This window comes from Lampris incognitus, chromosome 9 (assembly GCF_029633865.1).
Source record: "Lampris incognitus isolate fLamInc1 chromosome 9, fLamInc1.hap2, whole genome shotgun sequence".
Taxonomy (NCBI): Eukaryota; Metazoa; Chordata; class Actinopteri; order Lampriformes; family Lampridae; genus Lampris; species Lampris incognitus.
The window spans coordinates 6,316,242-6,338,046 of record NC_079219.1 but is presented as its reverse complement, the minus strand read 5'-3'; the positions used below and the strand labels follow the sequence as shown (position 1 = coordinate 6,338,046).

The 21,805-nt window shown below is 45.9% G+C and overlaps 1 protein-coding gene across 1 annotated transcript in view; it reads left to right on the top strand.

Annotated features, from left to right (window-relative positions):
- slc9a1a (solute carrier family 9 member A1a) overlaps positions 1–21,805 on the top strand; it is an 85,532-nt gene that overhangs the window by 60,549 nt on the left and 3,178 nt on the right. Inside the window, exons 6-11 of the mRNA XM_056285699.1 lie at positions 6,534–6,623; positions 13,240–13,310; positions 13,534–13,710; positions 15,898–16,024; positions 17,656–17,757; positions 21,293–21,374. Coding sequence (XP_056141674.1) covers positions 6,534–6,623; positions 13,240–13,310; positions 13,534–13,710; positions 15,898–16,024; positions 17,656–17,757; positions 21,293–21,374 — 649 coding nt within the window. The remainder of the gene's footprint in view (positions 1–6,533; positions 6,624–13,239; positions 13,311–13,533; positions 13,711–15,897; positions 16,025–17,655; positions 17,758–21,292; positions 21,375–21,805) is intronic.

Genomic DNA, 21,805 nt, shown 5'->3' with positions numbered 1-21,805 from the left:
CAGCTGGCTACTGAAATATGTTAATTTTGGATTTTAATAAAATAGTTTTGATTAACAAGTTGGAATTTGCTGTGCGTGTACACTCGTACCAACAGGAGAATGAAAGTCAACAAGGCTGCTGGTCCTGATGGAATACCAGCAGAAGTCCCGCTGGCAGGTGGACCCACACTCCTCAGACATATCCATGCCCTGCTTCTTAAAATGTGGGAAAAAGAGAGGAAATCCCTGCTGCACAGGTTAGGGACACACTCATTGTCTCTATCTTTAGGAAAGGGGATAAAGCCGAGTGCGAAAACTACCGAGGCATTTCACTGCTTTCCACCACAGGGAAAGCTCTGGCTCGGGTCTAGGCCAACAGACTCCTCCCAATGTCAGAGGAAGTTCTGCCAGAATCTCAGAGTGGTTTTCGTCCTAACAGAGGCACCGTGGACGTGATGTTTACCGCTCTCCAACTCCCAAGAAAAAGCCAAGGAACAGAACCGACCATTGTACGTGGCCTTTATAGACTTAACCAACGCTTTTGACTCCATAAAGCGCCAGGCCCTCTGGCTAGCTCTGTCAGAAATAGGCCGCCCTGACAAATATATCTTAGTACTGCGACTACTACGGGACAAGATGTCCGCTGGAGTACTCCGCAGTTATGGAGATGAGACGGAGTCCTTCAAGGTCCACACAGGAGTTAAACAAGCCTGTGTCATCACCCCAACCCTGTTCTTTACCCTGACTGCCACCATCCTCCACCTCACGGGTCCCAACCTGCCGCAGGGGGTCGAAATCATGTACAGGACGGACGGCAATCTTCTGAACGTTAGCAGATTCAGGGCTAAAAGTAAAACCACCACCACCACCAGATCCATTACTGAGCTGCAGTAGTACACTGGTGTCCCTCGTAGAAGAGGAACCACAGAGCGTACTGGACGCCTTTGCATAGGCATACAAGCAGCTTGGCCTGGCCCTTAGCATAAAAGAGACCCGTGTCCTCTACCAACCCCCACCCAACAGAAGTGTGCCTGCTCTGCTCCATCCATCTCGGTAGACAACACCAGACTCGAAAACCTGGAACAGTTCCCATATCTTGGCAGCCTTCTCTCCCCCAGAGCCAACACTGACATCAAAACACACCACCGTCTCAGCTGTGCCAGCCGGGCCTTCTCAAGATTGAGAAAGAGTTTTTGAAAACCACAACCTTCAGGCTAGAACAAAAATTCTGGTGTACGAAGCGGTAGTGCTGCCCACCCTACCATGTGGGTCAGAAACACGGACCACATATAGCGGGCACCTGAAGGCCCCCGAGGCAGGCCAACAGAGACGCCTCAGAAAGATCCCTAAGACCACTAGTATTTGCTATGCGGCCATTTAAGACCATTAGCCTCCGCTTCAGAACAAAGCTAGCATGATGCTAGAAGAACAGTCCGGTCTGTCTGAATCCATCCCGCCCCCACGTGCTCTTTATCAGTGCTTCTCATTGGGGGCTTGTCCCGAATGGGTCGTGGAGTATGTGGTCAGAGCCTAGGCAAACGTGAATATGTGCCTACCAGCTGGGGGCGCTGCTGCAGCAAATGTTTACAGTCAGACTAATATCTACCACCTACTTTTAATGCAAAGTATTAAGCACCGTGCTTTTAAGCTGTAATCTATAAATCCTTCAACCACAACCGACTCAACTGTAGAAAATGGGTTTATGTGATAACTCAGCAGCCGACAGACGCTCAAGTGTCTCCTGTCTGCGGTGGAAACGGAGAAACCTCGTGTGTACTGTGAAGCGGCTCCTTGCCGGCGTTTCTCTGAAAGAAACCCCCGACCAGAAGCGCTCAGTACTCGGGTGTCTGCCACCACTTTGTCCACCAGCTCGTACGATTCCAACCAAAGCTTTTAGTTCATTCGTAGACGGTCATAGACGCTGTGCGCTGTGGTCGGGGGACGGTCCCTGACCTGTGTCAGCGTGTCCATGTCAAACACACACACAACCATGTCGATTCTGTGTCTCCCCGCCTGCCGCCCAGTGGCTGCTGGGATAGGCTGCGACCCTGAGTAGGATAAGCGGTTTGGGTGATGGATGGATGGATGGATGATCAGTTGGAGCCGTCTCTGTTAGAATAGCATGTGGGGGGCGTCCGGGTCGGGTGGCGCTCTAATCCATTGTCTACCAACACAGGGATCGCTGGTTCAAATCCCGTGTTACCTCCGGCTTGGTCGGGCGTCCCTGCAGACACAGTTGGCCGTGTCTGCGGGTAGGAAGCTGGATGTGGGTATGTGTCCTGGTCGCTGCACTAGCGCCTCCTCTGGTGGGTCAGGTGACTCCACATGTATGGGAGGAGGCATGTGGTGGTCTGCAGCCCTCCCCGGATCAGCAGAGGGGGTGGAGCAGCGACCGGGACGGCTCGGAAGTGAGGGGTAATTGGATGGGTATAATTGGGGAGAAAAAGGGGGGGGGATAGTGTAGCAACCAGCCTACCTGGCCCTCCATTATCGGTTCAACCCAAATCAGCCTCACAATCACGTGTATCGGCCATGTGGTTTGCACTACATGGAACGTGACTCTGGTTTCGTGGCTTTCTCAGTGTACTTAACATAGAATAACAACACTACAACACAACAATCTACAGATATATACACTAGGACTGACTATATATATATACAGGCGAAATAAGAGGTGACAAGGTGCAACGCTGCAGAGAATATATAGACTATATATAAATCATTCACCGTCTCATGTCTCATCTGGCACCGTTGATCCATCAGAATCCAGTAGCAGCGCGGGGACGTCTTGTGGATCCATTTGTTTTGTTGTAGCCATGACAAAGTGTTCCTCAACAAATTCTTCACTCCCAAGTGTGTCCCCTGCTTAGCTTAGGTGAGTGTGTGGAACTTCCCCGCTCCATAAATCTGCCCACGACTATGCATTTCCCCAAAAACAGTCTTTATCATCATCATCATCACACCATGGTTCTGAGGGCATATCAGTTATGACGTTAGTTCTGACGGCTGGCAGTTTAGACTGTTGGCATCAGTGGCGGCTGGTGCTAAAAAAATGGGGGGGGGGGGAGTAATGTACCTTGGTGTTGCACACCTGACAGCTGCTTTAATGTCCACACAGTCCCAGAGTTATTAAGAAGGACCATGCAGCCTATAGATTCTATCAGGGTTGGTAGACGGTGGATGGTTGACAGTCGAGACGAGGCGCAGTGGTGGGTGTGAACATGATTGACAGCCACAAGAATCGTCCAATCACATTAGATCAGAAACCATTAAAACAATACCAATTCACTGCCGGGCGCACAGAACTGCGCCCCCTGGGAAACCTGAAGAAACCAATCAGACAGCAACCTCAGGTCACCCGCTCACCACAAGTCTGAGGGCCTGACAACACTTTTATTTCATCATTATTTACATTATACATCTAAATTATATTTACCATGTTTAAGTAGATTTTCATCTCTTGATGTCTGAAGGGGCCGGCGGCCCAGCGCCCTCTACTGGCCAGCCGCCACTGGTTGGCACTTAGAATGAGGAGGCCATTCGGCTTTTCAATAGCACCCCGGGGGAGGAGAGCAGACACATTCACCCTTGGGTACCAGTGTTACACCAAAACTGGTGACTCATCAGATAATGTGACCCTGCCCTTAAAACGCTCTAATTTGGCCACCACCACCCCCTCCCTTCCCCCCCAGACGCTGGTCCTAATCTTAACCACACCAAACCCACATCTAATATCCTCCGTCTCCACCCCGATACGTAAACCTCACCATCCTCAACTCAATGCCTAAAAATTACCCTTATCTAAACTGCAGTTTCCTGGCTGAAAGGGAGGGTTCTCGTGGAAGGGCGTGTGTGTGTGTGTGTGTGTGTGTGTGTGTGTGTGTGTGTGTGTGTGTGTGTGTGTGTGTGAGGTGTAGGGCTGCTCTTCGTCAAATGCATGGTTGTGTGGCAGGTTGTTATTTAAGAACCGCAGCGTTGTGTCCTCCGCTGTAGCTATAATAGTTAACCAGACTGGCAAGCTTCATTTAACTGTAAACCGGACTGTTATGCTGGAGGCTTCAGACACACACACACACACACACACACACACACCACCAGCCCATCACAGGGCCCACACACACACACAAACACACACACATACACACACACACCACCAGCCCATCACAGGGCCCACACACACACTTAAACACACACACACTTAAACACACTCACAGAAGCACTGCCTACTGCAGCCAGCCCAGCTGTGATGAGGACTCTAGTGATACTTAAACCCTTTTGCGGCCGTCCGGGTGGCGTGGCGGTCTCGTCTGTTGCCTACCAACACAGGGATCACCAGTTTGAATCCCCGTGTTACCTCCGGCTTGGTCTGGTGTCCCTGAAGACACAATTGGCCGTGTCTGCGGGTGGGAAGCCGGGTGTGGGTATGTGTCCTGGTCGCTGCACTAGCGCCTCCTCTGGTCGGTCGGGGCGTCTGTTCGGGGGGGGGGGAACTGGGGGGAATAGCGTGATCCTCCCACGCGCTACATCCCCCTGGTGAAACTCCTCACTGTCAGGTGAAAAGAAGCAGCTGGTGACTCCACATGTATGGGAGGAGGCATGTGGTAGTCTGCAGCCCTCCCCGGATCAGCAGAGGGGGTGGAGCAGAGACCGGGACGGCTCGGAAGAGTGGGGTAATTGGCCAAGTATAATTGGGGAGAAAAAAGAGGAAAATCCAAGAAATAATAGTAATGATAATAATGATAATAATGATGATAATAATAATAATGATAATAATGATAATGATGATGATAATAATAATAATGATAATAATAATAATAATAATAGTGATAATAATAATAATGATAATGATAATGATAATAATGATAATGATGATATTGATAATAATGATAATAATGATAATGATGATAATGATAATAATGATAATCATAATAATAATAATAGTGATAATAATAATAGTGATAATGATGATAATGATAATGATGATAATGATAATAATGATAATAATAATCATAATGATAATAATAATACTCAACCCTTTTGCCAGCATTGCAGTGGCCAGAACGTTGAGCCGGTGTTGGTGTTATAAGTACACACTACGTGTAGTTTCCCCTGCAATACTCGTGTCTGGGTGTTTAGTGAATTTGTCTTCGTTTGTCCTTCGTTGCGATCCAGTTTGTTCTTTGAGTCACTGACGAAAAGTAAGTGTTGCAGTCTGAGTTGCCTCGTCATGTTTAGCTAGGCTATGTAGCAGTAGCTAGCTCGCTGCGCACCCGTGGCTTCTAACGTGTGGGGAAGACATATTCCATGTTAGCATGTCCTGCATAATCCCTTGAGTTAAGTGCTAAATTAGCAAAGGTGATGCCTTATAAACTGTCATAGGCTAACGTGCCGTTTATGCCGTCGTGTGTTAGTTTGGTCGTTTGTATTGATCGTCCTACGCAGACTCCATTTTGTTATTCTTCATCTCTCCAGCAGATGTCGCCATTGTATCGTATATGATGGTAATAGGCCGACTCTAAATGTCTAGCTTGAGGCCACCGTTACTGATATTGTAAAGCTATTGTTATGTTGAATAACTCAGAGCCACTGAATGTATGGACATGCCTTTATTATGTTTATTGGTAGCCTAACTCATATCCTGTAATGTCGCCATGCTAGTGCCTCATGGCAATTCCCTTCTTGTTGTTGCAGAACTCGCTATAATTTATGCTGGATTTCAATACGGTTCAGACAAATGAAGTCCACGTCTCCTCTTCATTCCTGTGTTCTGACCGACACACCATCCGGTTTACTCTCCACCTAAGACAAACTAGCCCTTCCAAATTATCACACTAACAAACACGGGGATCGCCAGTTTGAATCCCCGTGTTGCCTCCGGCTTGGTCGGGCGTCCCTGCAGACACAATTGGTCGTGTCTGTGGGTGGGAAGTCGGATGTGGGTATGTGTCCTGGTCGCTGCACTAGCGCCTCCTCTGGTTAGTCGGAGCGCCTGTTTGGGGGGGAGGGGGGAATAGCGTGATCCTCCCACTCACAATCTCCCCCTGGTGAAACTCCTCACTGTCAGGTGAAAAGAAGCGGCTGGTGACTCCACATGTATGGGAGGAGGCATGTGGTAGTGTGCCGCCCTCCCCGGATCAGCAGAGGGGGTGGAGCAGCGACCGGGACAGCTTGGAAGAGTGGGGTGATTGGCTGGATACAATTGGAGGGGGAAAATGGGGAAAAATCCACAAAAAAAACAAATGTCAGCGTGGTGAGCATGAGGACTACATGTCAGTGTTTTGAGTCACAGCGGACTTTAAAAAAAAACGGCACAAAACGTGTCCTGTGTTCCAGCGCAGCACCGCTCTGTGGATGGTGCTTGTAGTCTGCCCTTTGCTTGTGTTGCTATGAGTTGACCACCATCATGACGCTGTGGTCATCTGCTGCTGTCTGCATCAGACGAGTGTTTACAAAGTTGTACGAGATGCTGCTTTAAAGTGCAGCCCCTGTTCATGGTGGGAAATGTGTGCGGTAAATAACACTGGGTTCCCGTCTTCTTCTCCTCTGCCTTGCAGGGAATGACCATCAAACCCCTTGTGGAGCTTCTGGCTGTGAAGAAGAAGCAGGAGGCCAAGCGCTCCATAAATGAGGAAATCCACACCCAGGTAGAGTGCGATGTTTGACCCCTCCTCACACTTCTCCTTTACCTCCTGTAGACAGCTGGGGAACTGAGACTGTACGGTGGGAACTGGGTTCTGTCAGAACCGCTGAAGCTTTCCGGTGGGAAGTCAGAGGGACCGGTGGTTCTTTCTGTCACAGCAAGAACAACAACGGTTAAATTTAAGCTGGGTTTTATTTGTCTGGTGTCACAGATTTCTGGCTGCTTTTAGACCACACACGCTGAACGGGATGTAAGCCGTTGTGGACTGCGTGATGATAAACACTAGCAGCTCATCCTTCCATTTTAATTGCCTTCTTGACCTCCAGCGTCGCACCCTCACCTCTCGTCATCACCAGCTTTCAGTTGCCAGGCAGCCAAACACACACACACACAGAAACACACACTCGTCTTACAGAGGCCGGGAGAGTGCGTGTGATGCGTCCCTGCAGTTAGGAGCTGTTTCAGACATCATGCAAGCCTTTCCACCACACTTCAGCCGTCGTCTCGTTTCTGACTTCTGAGCACTGAGGGCCCTTTGGTATCATAGTTTGGCTGTTGCTTCCCCCTCCTGGCTGCTGTTGGAATCACTATGGTTAAAATGTTCTGAACTGTTAGATTTTATGAGATCGGTCTCCCTGCGGGACAGTTGAATTCCTGTAGAAATAGATCACAAAAACAAACAAGAGAATGTAGAAATATGCAAAATGTAAACATATGCAAGCAGTGGCGGCTGGTGCTAAAAATGTTTGGGGGGGGGGCAGCACAATTTAGCTTGGTGTCAGCACACCTGACAGCTGCTTTAATGTCACACAGTTTTTAAGAAGAACAACGTAGCCTATAGGTTTTATCAGGGTTGGTAGACGGTGGATAATGACAGTCGAGACAAGGCGTGGTGGTGGGTGTGAACATGATTGACAGCCACAAGAATCGTTCAATCACATTAGATCAAAAAACATTAAAACAATACCAATTCACTGCCAATAAGAGTGGGAGTGTCTGGAAAATCTGAAGAAACCAATCAGACAGCAGCCTCAGGTCACCTGCTCACCACAAGTTTGAGGGCTTACATAAGGTATGGTTTGGCCGGCGCCCCTCACCCAGGAAGTATATGTATTCAGACAGGAAGTATATGTATTCAGACAGGAGGTATATGTATTCAGACAGGAAGTATATGTATTCAGACAGGAACCAACCAAATACCATTTGAACCAATATTTAATGCTGCTGACAGGCGCTCACAGACTGACAACACTTTTATTTAATCATTATTTGCATTACACAACTACATTATATTTAACATGTTAAGTAGATTTTCATCTCTTGATGTTTGAAGGGGCGGCACCCCAGCGCCCTCTACTGGCCAGCCGCCACTGTATTCAACTTAGAAAGTAAGAGGCTTTATAGGTAAGAGGATGCAGACCTTGCAAAATAACTTCCACTGATGGTGTGCAGGATCTACCGTCAGCATATAGCTGCTGTAATACACACGACACCACCAGAGTACGTCATATGAAACACAGCACGGTCGGTAGGTAGGTAGGTAGGTAGGTAGGTAGGTAGGTAGGTAGGGTAACATGTTTGCTTGGCTGAAGAAGATTCTAAGTCTAGTGAATACCAAGCCACTGAAGTCATTAAGATTGGTGTTATTGTGACTCTCACTAGTCTTCCTCCCTTGACTGCACTTTAGTTGCTATTTTACACACACACACACACACACACACACACACACACACACACACACACACACACACACACACACACACACACAAAGTGTCCCTATCCTTGTGGGAACCCCTCATTGACAACATTCATTCCCTAGCCCTCAACCCAAACCTTAACCATCATAACTACATGTCTAACCTTAACCCTTACCCTGACCTTAACCTAACCCCGATTCTAACCTTAACCCTAAACCCAAGTCTGAACCCTAAAATAGACCCTGTTCCTCCTGGGGACCCATACAATGTCCCTACAAGGTAGGAGGTTTTAGCTTTTACTGTCCTGATGGGGATATTTGGTCCCCAACAGGACATAAAAATCTGGTGCAAACACACACACACACACACACACACACACACCACACACACACACACACACACACACACACACACACACACACCACACACACACACACACACACACACACACACACCACACACACACACCACTTAAGCCCAATTTCTTTTCCCATGCTTATACATATCCTTTGTGCAAGCAGCATATATCATTATTACAGCATGGCTTTTTAAGGTATGGAGGTGATCTGCAGCAGCACTCACATGCACATCACGTGTGCAGTAAACAGTCAGTTTAAGTGTCATGCACATCACATCACGTGTGCAGTTAACAGTCAGTTTAAGTGTCATGCACATCACATCACGTGTGCAGTTAACAGTCAGTTTAAGTGTCATGCACATCACATCACGTGTGCAGTAAACAGTCAGTTTAAGTGTCATGCACATCACATCACGTGTGCAGTAAACAGTCAGTTTAAGTGTCATGCACATCACATCACGTGTGCAGTAAACAGTCAGTTTAAGTGTCATGCACATCACATCACGTGTGCAGTAAACAGTCAGTTTAAGTGTCATGCACATCACATCACATCACATCACGTGTGCAGTAAACAGTCAGTTTAAGTGTCATGCACATCACATCACGTGTGCAGTAAACAGTCAGTTTAGGTGTCATGCACATCACATCACATCACATCACGTGTGCAGTAAACAGTCAGTTTAAGTGTCGTGTCCCTGTGGGGCTGAGGGCTGAGTCACCAGTACTCTGGATGGACAAGCGGTCCATCTGTCTTCATGGCTTGCCCTCTACTGTGAGACTCTAGTGAATACAGTCAGCAGCGCTGGCTAAAAGCCTCTCACACTTTCCCATAATGCATTGCAGTTGCAGTTCAGTCCTGTGACATGGAGACTGGACTTCACTGTTTTTGTTTTTTGTTTTTGTGGTTTTTGCTGTTGTTTGTTTTGTTAAGCCTGCTGTATTTCCTCTGTTTATAACAGGGCTGTGATGTGTGTTGTGTTCAGTATCTACATGTTATGTATATAGTAAGAGAATGTGTGTATAATAGAATATGTGTATATAAGAGAATAGAAGATAACAGAAAACACTTTATTTTTCCAAGGGAACGTCACTTGTAGTAAGTAGCCAGTTTGAATGGTGTTATCTTTATACTAGAATATTCAACCAGTATGCCTTATTAGGGGGCGTCCAGGTAGTGTGGCGGTCTATTCCGTTGCCTACCGATATGGGGATCACCGGTTCGAATCCCCATGTTACCTCCGGCTTGGTCAGGTGTCCCTACAGACACAATCGGCTGTGTCTGCGGGTGGGAAGTCGGCTGTGGGTATGTGTCCTGGTCGCTGCACTAGCGCCTCCTCTGGTCGGTCAGGGCGCCTGTTCGGGGGGGAATAGCGTGATCCTCCCATGCGCTACATCCCTCTGGTGAAACTCCTCACTGTCAGGTGAAAAGAAGCAGCTGGTGACTCCACATGTATGGGAGGAGGCATGTGGTAGTCTGCAGCCCTCCCCGGATCGGCAGAGGGGGTGGAGCAGAGACCGGGACAGCTCGGAAGAGTGGGGTAATTGGCCGGGTATAATTGGGGAGAAAAGGGGGGGGTATGCCTCGTTAGTAATGTGTCAATAGTGCAGCAGATTAGTATATTAGTAGTACTGGGTGGCGGGCATGGGTCTGTGTGAACGCTGGGATGGCATCCAGCGCTTTACCTGTGCCCCCGTCCGTAGCAGTTGTGTCAGGAAGGCCATAGAGGTAAATTTTTGCCAAATCAATATGCAGATTGAAAAGACCACACCGGATTCGTCGAGGCCTGGGTTAACAACAGCACCGATGGCGGTGAAAGAAGAAGAGGAGTACATCAGTAGTATAGTATATCAGTCTATATATATATAATATATATCCGTATTAATATACTGCTAATATACTAATACTAATGTAGTAATATAATTGACTAATGTTCCGATTGTGTCCATTCTCAGTTCAGTCACTCTCTTTACCTGTTTTTTTTTTCTCTTTAATTTGTTGCCTTCCTGTTTTGTTTTGAAACCCTGACTGGTCTTGTCATTTTGGTTTCTGGCCCTGCTTCTGCCCCCAGTCAGCCCCGTGTCTTCCACAGCTGTTCCCCATTTCCTGATCAGCCCCTCAGCCTCTGTATCCCCCTGGTTTCCTGTTTCCTCTCCATGTTGGCTGGTGTGTTTGCTGCCCAGCGGTCCAGCGTGTGTCTCCTTGTGGACTTTTTTGCCCGACCCACCCGTGTTGAACTCTGTTTCCTGCTCTGTCGCCGGTTTTGTACTGACTTCGTGGTTACCTGGACTGAATCCTGTAACTGTTTATCCGCCTTCCTGCTCCGTCTGCTTGATCACGAATCATACTGATTCAGACCAAGTTTTACTGTATCCTGTCTGGGCCCGCCCTGAGTTCCTAACAACTAACCCTCTCATACTACAGGGTTTTACTAATATTACATGAAATATAACGAAACCTCACCTCCTCCACTAGGTTGTCCGTCAGGACGCCCCATAACTGCTTCCACGCGGCATTTCCGACTATCTCGCTCTTTCATGACCGTGTTTAGCTCCTGTACGTCCTCCACCCGTGTCCCTTAACAGGTTGCCCACATAGGTGGTGATTCTTCTGCCACGTTGAGTTTTTCCGTCAGATGGTTCCAGAGCACACGTCTGTTGGCAGCTTCCTCACTGTGACGCACGCAGCGGCCTGCAAGACGCATCCTTCTCTGCTGCACGTTTGTGGACACCCTAGGGAGCTCTTCATATAGCAGATGTCTTTTCCACAAGCATATATAACAAAACAAAAATATATATAGCAAAACAAAAAAATATATAGCAAAACAAAAATATATATAACAAAACAAAAATATATATAGCAAAACAAAAATATATATAACAAAGCAAAAATATATATTGCAAAACAAAAATATATATAACAAAACAAAAATATATATAACAAAACAAATATATATATATATATAACAAAACAAAAATATATAGTATAACAAAAAATATATTGTGACATGGTGAACTTGCTGTGTTGTGTTACTCTGTTTGCTGTGTTTGTTATGCATCAGTCGCTTTTGGAAAGTTGAAAGTCATTTCTCAGTTTCTACTTAATGGCCTGTTCCCATAGTAACACATTCTGCCAAACTGCCACACAGGCAGCTATAATCAGAATATGGTTTGCTTCAAACGAGACACAAATTTGTCTGTACAACTCCCCGGCCGTGCGTAACACTGATGTCTTTTAAAGTGTCTGGGTGGTTTGGTTTGTTTGGCTTTTTGTTTGTTTGTTTCATGAATTCCATCTGGATCCCTGTGATGATGATGATGATGATGATGAGTGAAATAATTCTGCTTTTCACTACTGTGACTACGGGTGGGACACTAAAGCAAAACCCATGAGAAGCATCCTCTCATCGTGGGTGGCAACAAACTACCCTTAATTACAATGAACAGCATCCTCAGTGTCGTCATGGCGACAACGGTTACTAATGCATGTGAATGGTGGAAAAGAAAAAGACATGCCCGAGAGTAATTTAAAAAGGGACAATCTCCAGAAGGGTGGTTAAGTAGCATAGCAGCTAGTGAGGCGTAGGGAGATGTTCCTCATGGTGGAAACAAACATGGCTTGGCTGAAACTATTGGTTGTATTATGTTGAACCACAAAATATCCGTTTTAGTCAGTGGCGGCTGACCAATAGAGGGCACTGGGGCACCGCCCCCTTCGAATATCAAGAGATGAAAATCTACTTAAACATGTTAAACATAAGTTAGGTGTATTCTGCAAATAATGATTAAATAAAAGTGTTGTCAGTCTGTGAGCGCCTGTCAGCAGCATTACATATTGGTTCAAATGGTATTTGGTTGGTTCCTGTCTGAATACATATACTTCCTGTCTGAATACATATACTTCCTGTCTGAATACATATACTTCCTGGGTGAGGGGCGCCGGCCAAACCATACCTTATGTAAGCCCTCAAACTTGTGGCGAGCAGGTGACCTGAGGCTGCTGTCTGATTGGTTTCTTCAGATTTTCCAGGGGGTGCCGTTCTGTGCACCCCAGACACTCCCACTTTTATTGGCAGTGAATTAGTATTGTTTTAATGTTTTTTGATCTAATGTGATTGGACAATTCTCGTGGCTGTCGGTCATGTTCACCGCCTCGTCTCGCCTGTCAATCATCCACCGTCTACGAACCCTGATAAAATCTATAGACTATATTGTCCTTCTTAATAACTCTATGACTGTGTGGACATTAAAGCAGCTGTCAGGTGTGCCGCGCCATTGTGCCCCCCCCCCCTCAAAATGTTTAGCACCAGCCGCCACTGGTTTTAGTTCTAATATATTTTACTCTCTGTGGGAAATGCATAACCCCAGTCATGTTAGATATAGTTGTATTTTCAGACATAAGGCCAAGCTGTTTTTTATGTGTTTGTTGTCATTTGTGTGTTTGTGGCAAGAACGAAAAGAATCATCAGCAGAATTACAGATTCAAATCTGGACTTGGTGTTTTTTTTCTATGTCCCTGTCAAAAACTCTTTCAATGTTGATGTACTGTCTTCCTTGTTTATCCCCAGTTTCTGGACCACCTACTGACTGGGATTGAGGACATCTGCGGGCACTACGGGCACCACCACTGGAAGGACAAGTATGGATCTAAAATACGAGTCAGAGCGTTAGAAGAGCATTACACATGCAAGCCGCTTACTGGAGACTCTCCATCTCCATGTTTAAAGGCGATGCTGTGATGAATTTTGTCTCCCCGTCTCCTCTGTCTCCTCTCTGATCCGCTCCCTCGTTCCAAATCTCTCCTCCCTCTCTGTCCCGAACCTCACACAGACACGTTTTATCTCTCCCCCACCTCCCTCCAGGCTGAACCGCTTCAACAAGAAGTATGTGAAGAAGTGCCTGATTGCGGGCGAGCGCTCCAAGGAGCCCCAGCTCATTGCCTTCTATCACAAGATGGAGATGAAACAGGCCATTGAGCTGGTCGAGAGCGGAGGGGGTGTCAAACTGCCTTCCGCTGTGCCCTCCACCATCTCCATGCAGTGAGTAGACAGTCTTTCACATTACCAGTGACAAAGCAACAGGCGACGAGACATTTTCAGTACAAGATGGTGGCATGAAGCTCCAAACGAGTGCTGTGATGGGGCAAATATCGTCGATGGGCTGCTTTTTTTTCCGCCAATGACGCGGTGAAGCATCAAACCGCATCAAACAATCAAGAGTTGTATTTTTCCCCACTTACAGTCCCTCTCTCCTGAAATCCCTAGCTCGACCTAAACGGGGGAGAGATTTATTCTAGCTGTTATGCTGTTCTCTGTGCTGTACCTGTATTCCCCCCACATTTTTCATGTACCGTGACATAAACACAAAAGTAAATGCAGCTTTGCAGAGAGTTGCAATATATCATCTCAACCTGCTTCATCATCGCCCTGTTTTTCATTTCAACAAGACACAGAGTTTATCCTCAGTCATGCTGGTTCTGTGGTGACCGATAGGTCTCTTTCCACTGTAGGGAATAATGAGGACAAATAGAGTCATATATGTGATGCACAACTGTTGTCCCAGAAAGTTGGATCAGCTCATCTGATCCAACTTTCTGGGATTTCCTTACCTGGGGCATACATAAAGACACAACTGTTGTGTTACACTTTGTTGTGAACAAAATGATACAGGCCCAAGTCAAGTCAGTTTTATTTGTATAGCTCAATACCACATATTACAAATGTTCCTCAAGGGGCTTTACAGCAACACAACATCCGGTCCTTAGACCCTCGCATCAGATAAGGAACAACTCCCTAAAAAAAGCCCTTTAGGAGGGTCATTGTCTTAAGTTGCAGCATGGTGACGCAGTGGTTAGCATAGTCATCTCACAGCAAGAAGGTCCTGGGTTCGAGCCCCGGGGTAGTCCAACCTTGGGGGTCGTCCCGGGTCGTCCTCTGTGTGGAGTTTGCATGTTCTCCCCGTGTCTGCGTGGGTTTCCTCCGGGGGCTCCGGTTTCCTCCCACAGTCCAAAGACATATAGGTCAGGTGACTCAGCCGCACTAAATTGTCCCTAGGAATGAATGAGTGTGTGTGTGTGTGTGTGTGTGCCCTATTATGGCCTGGCAGCCTGTCCAGGGTGTCTCCCCACCTGCCGCCCAATGACTGCTGGGATAGGCTCCAGCATCCCGCGACCCTGAGAGCAGGATAAGTGGTTTGGATGATGGATGGATGGACAGTGGTGCAGTGGTTAGTGCAGTCGCCTCAGAGTAAGAGAGTCCTGGGTTTGAACCTCGGGGTTGTCCAACCTTGGGGATCATCCAAGGTCGTCCTCTGTGTGGAGTTTGCGTGTTCTCCCCGTGTCTGCGATGGGTTTTCTCCGGGTGCTCCAGTTTCCCCCACCATCAAAAAAAGACATGCATGTTAGGGTTGGTACTCCTGTCTGTGTCCCTGACCAAGGCGTGGCAAGACAAGCTGGAGTTGGTCCCCGGGTGCTGCACGGCGGCTGCCCACTGCTGCTAGCTACACAGCTAGGATGGGTTACATGCAGAGCGTAATTTCCCCATGGGAATCAATAAAGTATCTCAAAAAAATAAAAAAAGATAACTATAGCCAGCAGGAATTTGACTGTCTCTATATTTAAGGCAACTTTGTCTCGTTCTGTGAACAATATCAAAGATTTGCAAAGAATATGTACTTAACACTTAGTTTCAAACTGGACTTGCCTTTTTGCCAGCAGGCTGTTTAGTAAAAGCCTGGTCGCTAGATCTAATGGACTTGGTTAATTCTTCCAAATCTAAATTATATTGCTGATTTCCGCACCATTAAATACAGCATGCTTGTTCCATTTGTCTTCATAACAACAACCACAAGTGGACGAACAACAATTTTCGATGGTGTTTCAACAAAAGGTTTTTCCATTACTCACTTCCCCAAATCACCAACTTGTTCCACTTGAAGAATTTTCCAGGCGATGCTATTTTGGAGGATCTCCGTGACTCTTAAGTTCCACTCACCAGAGTAGTAACTGGTTTCTTCAAAACGGAAGAACCCACCGGTTTCTTCCGCTATCTTAGTACATCTGCTGATGCTTCTGGAAACATCTTCCGTGATGTTCCTGGCATCGTCAGATGTCTTTCAACAACCAGAACCTACTCCAAGTGTGGAGTAGTAGAGTCTGGATTGTGAGACTAGATACACAGTAACTTCATGAGCCACCAAGCACTAACACACCCATGTACCTCCTTCAGGAACATCCAGCCCAAGAAGCCTCCACCTGCGGTGTATGTAGAAAGGGCGCTGCCTCAGCTTTCTAAAGGCCGAGAGGAGGAGATAAGAAAGATCCTCAGGACCAACCTGCAGAAGACACGCCAGAGGGTAACAACACTCCTATTTTACCCCATACTGTAACCACATTTCCATCTTAGTGTTGTTTTTTAGGGCTGTGTATTGGTGAGAATGTGGTGATACGATACGTATCACGATACAGGGTTTATGATTCAATATATCACAATGTATTGTGATACTGTAAGAAAGGTGATATATTGTGATGCTGTAAGAAAGGTGATATATTGTGATGCTGTCAGAAAGGTGATATATTGTGATCCTGTAAGAAAGGCGATATATTGTGGTTTCATAGGCCTGTGTTCTTTGTGCTTATGCTACTTCCTGTCTCAGTTTACGTTGTTGGGTTGGAGTGGAAGAGTCAAATGGCTGAAGATAGATTACAACACTGTTATCTAGTGGTCATGGGGTTACACACAACAGAAAATGTTGTCACCAACCTTTACATGTGAACAATTAAACATTGATATAGTGGTTTTGAGAATCGATACAGTATCACAAAAGATAATATCGCGATACTCCAGTGTATCGATATTTTCTTACACCCCTAGTGTTTTTATGCAAATTTTGTCATTTCAAATAAAAAAGCATATATCAAACCTCCAAAAATTTGCATAAAAAATTTGTGCATTTGCTTGTGTTTCTTTATTCACCATAAAGAAACACAACAAATTGTGACGGAAATGCATTTGCCAAGTAAAAAAAAAGATGTGAATAGAATTTTATCACACAAATAGCTGTTTCTTTCTAAACGTACTTGTCCATATTCATCATGGGGGTTGAAGTGTGGATTTCTGATGCAGGACACACCGAATTATATTCAGGGTTTTATGAATTTAAATGGATCTGATGAAAACGCACCGTCATTTGCATGATTTATTTTTGTGACATTTAATTAGTAGCTCGAAATGTATTCGAAGGTTGGATGGAAACATAACTGCTGTTGATTATAAGGACTCACGGAGGTGCCACACTCTTAGATCTGCTCATATTGTGTAGATATACTATATTAATTCAGAAAGATAGACGAATCCTCTGTGAACTTCGTGGTGTGTACTATGAATGAACCTCATGTGTGCTATGAATGAACTTGGTGGTGTGTACTGTGAATGAACCTCGTGGTGTGTACTGTGAATGAACCTCATGGTGTGTACTGTGAATGAACCTCGTGGTGTGTACTATGAATGAACCTCATGTGTGCTATGAATGAACCTCGTGGTGTGTACTATGAATGAACTTGGTGGTGTGTACTGTGAATGAACCTCGTGTGTGCTATGAATGAACCTGGTGTGTGCTATGAATGAACCTCGTGTACTATGAATGAACCTCGTGGTGTGTACTATGAATGAACTTGGTGATGTGTACTATGAATGAACCTCGTGGTGTGTACTATGAATGAACCTCGTGGTGTGTATTGTGAATGAACCTCGTGGTGTGTACTATGAATGAACCTCGTGGTGTGTACTGTGAAGAAGGCTGCAGCAGAGTTTCTCGAGGCAGTTCAGCTCAGGTGAGAAGAGGCTTGCACACAGCCTGCCTCTTCTCAAGTCACCATTATTACAGCACCTTGAGGTGCATAAATGAGAGCAGGAGCCCGTTTCCAGTTATTTACACGATCACCATGAACTGAGTGTGTCTTGTTGGTTTTTCTCTCCTGTTTACAGCTGCGCTCCTACAACCGACACACCCTGGTGGTTGACCCCTTTGAGGACCACTTCAACAACATGCTTCTGAAGAAGCAGAGGATGATTGAGCTGGAGAAAAAGGTATCATAAGGTCACCAGTCTCAGCAAAGTGACAACCGGTTAGAAGCACTGAATCCTTGTCAGCTAGCTTTATGTCTGTGTGTTGCATTAAGCCCTAATGCAAGGTAAAGAAGCCCACCTTGACCAGTAGCCAGTACCACATTACATTACATTACAGTCATTTAGCCGACACTTTTATCCAAAGCGACTTACAATAAGTGCATTTAACGCAGGAGAACTACTAGTCATCAGAGGTCATAGGTGCATCTAAACAAGCATCTAAGAGCAAAACCAGTGCTAAAGTAAAAGCGAGAGAAAGAGATTTTTTTGTTTTTTTTTTAATGAGTGAATACAATAAGTGCTAAGAGCAAGTAACAGGGTAGTAGTTCTTGAAGAGGTGAGTTTTCAACCTGTGCTGAAAGATGGGCAGTGACTCCGCTGTCCTGACATCAGTGGGGAGTTCATTCCACCACCGTGGGGCCAGGACAGAACAGAGCCGTGACCGGGTCGATCGGCAGCAGGGGCCTCTGAGCGACGGGGCAACCAGGCATCCCGAGGCAGCAGAGCGAAGTGGTCGGGTGGAGGTGTAGGGCTTGACCATGGCCTGGAGATAGGAAGGAGCTGTTCCTTTCACTGCCCTGTAGGCTAGCCCCAGAGTCTTAAACTGGATGTGAGCAGCTCCTGGGAGCCAGTGTAGGGACATGAGAAGGGGAGTTGTGTGGGAGAACTTAGGGCGGTTGAACACCAGACGAGCTGCAGCTTTCTGAACAAGCTCCAGAGGTCTGATGGCCGACGCCGGGGTGCCAGCAAGGAGGGAGTTGCCGTAGTCCAGCCGGGAGATGACCAGAGCCTGGATGAGCACCTGTGCTGTCTCGTCAGTGAGGAATGGGCGAATCCTCCTGATGTTATAGAGGAGAAATCTGCAGGAGCGAGCAACCGATGCAACGTTTGCAGCCAATGACAGTTGGTCGTCCAGAATCACACCCAGATTCCTCGCAGTCCGAGTTGGCGTCACCATGGTGTTGTCAATGGTGATGGCCAGGTCTCTGTGCAGGCAACCTTTCCCCAGGAGGAACATCAGCTCTGTCTTGTCCAAATTGATCTTCAGGTGGTGTGTCGCCATCCACTCCCAAGATGCCAGTCAAGCATGCAGCAGTGCGTGTCTCTACTTGTGTGTCAGAGGGAGGGAAGGACAAGATCAGCTGGGTGTCATCGGCATAACAGTCACACCCAGCTGACACCACAGAACTCAGAGACATGTGCAACTGTCCAGATTTTCCATTAATCCTTCATGCCATTAGCAGACATTCTTCTCTGTAATGACTTAAAATAAGAGTAGATTGTGGCGTCCGGATGGCGTGGCGGTCTATTCCGTTTCCTTCCAACACGGGAATCGCCGGTTTGAATCCCCGTATTGCCTCTGGCTTGGTCGGGCGTCCCTACAGACACAATTGGCCGTATCTGCGGGTGGGAAGCCGGATGTGGGTATGTGTCCTGGTCGCTGCACTAGCGCCTCCTCTGGTTGGTCGGGGTGCCTGTTCAGGGTCGAGGGGGAACTGTCTTTGTGCGTAATCTGCAGAATTGATAAAGTGATTTTGAAAATGATACAGTATTGTGAAAGACAGTATCAAGATGCTTCAATCAGTCAATCAATCAAGTTGCATTTTTATCGTGCTTTTCTAGCTGCAACAGCCATTCGAAGTGCTTTACAATTAATTCACACACACACTATAATAATAATAATAATAATAATAATACAATACAATAATATCCTACAATAATAATAATAATAATAAAGTTAATAGTAACAGTAATAGTAATAGTAAGTAACAGTAATAGTAAGTTAATAGTAATAGTAAGTAAGCAGCTATAATAATAATAATAATGATAATTTTATTTATATAGCACCTTTCTAAAAACAATGTTACAAAGTGCTTCACAAAAAAAAAACACAAAAAAAACCAACAAAAAACCCAGACAAGGCAGGAATAAGAGTAAGATCAAATAAGAGTAAAAATAAAAACAGTAAAAAAAAGACAAATATCAAATATTTGTAAAAGCTTTCATAAAAAGAAAAGTTTTAAGACGAGATTTAAAAGAACCTAAAGACTTAGTTCATCTTAGCTCAGCAGGAAGAGCGTTCCATAGTGTGGGGGCTCTAACAGCAAAAACCCGATCACCCTTTGTAACCAACCGAGACCTGATGGATTTTTCAAAACCGAACAGAATGACCTCAGACTTATCATCATTATATATAAGAAAAGTTTTGGACATCCAGGATTTAATGTCAGTGAGGCAAGCTGTGAGATTTAATAGGGCGCTAGGATCAGTGGGTTTTAGTGGCATGTATAACTGAGTGTCATCAGCATAGAAATGGTAGAGCGCATGGTGATTTTGAATGACCTGGCCAAGGGGCAGCATGTATATAGAAAAGAGAAGGGGGCCAAAAACTGAGCCTTGTGGGACACCACAACTCAACTGAGCCACTTAGGAGGTAGAGTTACCCAGAACAACAGAAAAAGTTCTGTTGATGAGGTAAGAGTGTAATAAGTTAGGGCCGAGCCCTTGATGCCAACCCAAGTCTCTAAGCGATGTAGGAGGATGTTGTGATCAACCGTGTCAAAGGCTGCACTTAAGCCCAAAAGAACTAAAATTGAGCAGTCACCTCTGTCTGCATTCAGCAGTAGATCATTAGTGACCTTAATTAGAGCTGTCCCAGTGCTATGAAGTGCTCTAGAACCAGACTGGAAACTATTAAAAACAGTATTTGTGTTCATAAAAGAAATCAACTGAGAGGAAATTGCTCTCTCCTGAACCTTAGATAAAAAAGACAATTTGGAGATTGGCCTGTAGTTACTGAGGAACAAGGGGTCTAAATTAGGTTTCTTCAGCAATAGGTGAATGATGTCATGCTTAAAACTGTCTGGAAAACAACCGGAGGCCAGAGAATTATTAAGAATTTGAAGAATAGCAAGGCTGACAGTGGAAAATACCTCCTTGAGTACCTTAGTTGGAATGATGACTAGGATGCAAGAGGAGCAGCTCATATTGGAGACTGTAGTCTCCAACACTGAAATTGTAATTGGTTGAAATTGTGTGAAAGAGGCAGAATTAACTTGGGGAATGGAACGAAAAGAGCCTGGCTGGATTTGGGACCTAATATTCTCCACCTTGTTTACAATAGAGTGAGAAATTTTTCAGACAATTATATATATATATATATATATATATATATATATATATAGCGGAGACACCCCGCTCCTCCTGGTGACACACAATTTGACACTTTTCTTACCCCCCTTCCTACTCTGAAAAGTACCGTGACAATAGTATATAGACAGATTTGTTCTTTACAGGCCACCTCCTTAAACGATATTAACTCTTGATGCGGGGCGGAACTGGGTGAGGAAATATCTGATTAATTATGGGTAGAGGGACTCAAAAGGGTACATCGATATTTTCTCTCACCCCTAGGTGCCTCTGTGACATTTGTGTAACTTGTGGTGGGCTTAAATCATGGCCCACCAGGGCTCAACCTGTACCCATGTGTTTCCAGATAACAGACATGGACAATTACCTGACGGTGCCCGCTTCCACTCCAGACTCTCCGACCATCTCGAGAGCCAGACTGGCCTCAGGTAAATCAACCAGTCCTCACACACACACAAACTGACAAACCAAGACAACCACCGCCGTTTTCCTATGATCGCACACATTTCTAATGGGTAGATGGCTAATGAGCGACAGCATTCCACTAGAGGACCTGCAGAGTCCCTCATATGGTTGTAGTTCACCAGACCTCAGCTAACGTCAGTTGATAGTCACTGCGCTTAAAGATGCATTGCCACTGTCACCGTTTCAGCCACAGCCGTGTTCCACTCTTATATTTCCCCTGTGATGGAAATATGTTTGCATGTGCAGGCCAGCATGTAAACCAGTGTGTGGTTTCGTTTTAGGCAGAGAGACTGATTTTAAACCTGCTCAGAAGCAGAAAGAGGCCGAAATCAGTCCAGGTATGTAGCGAGTGTAGAGAAGATGCGTTTTCAGTTGTGGTAACCCAGAGTGACGG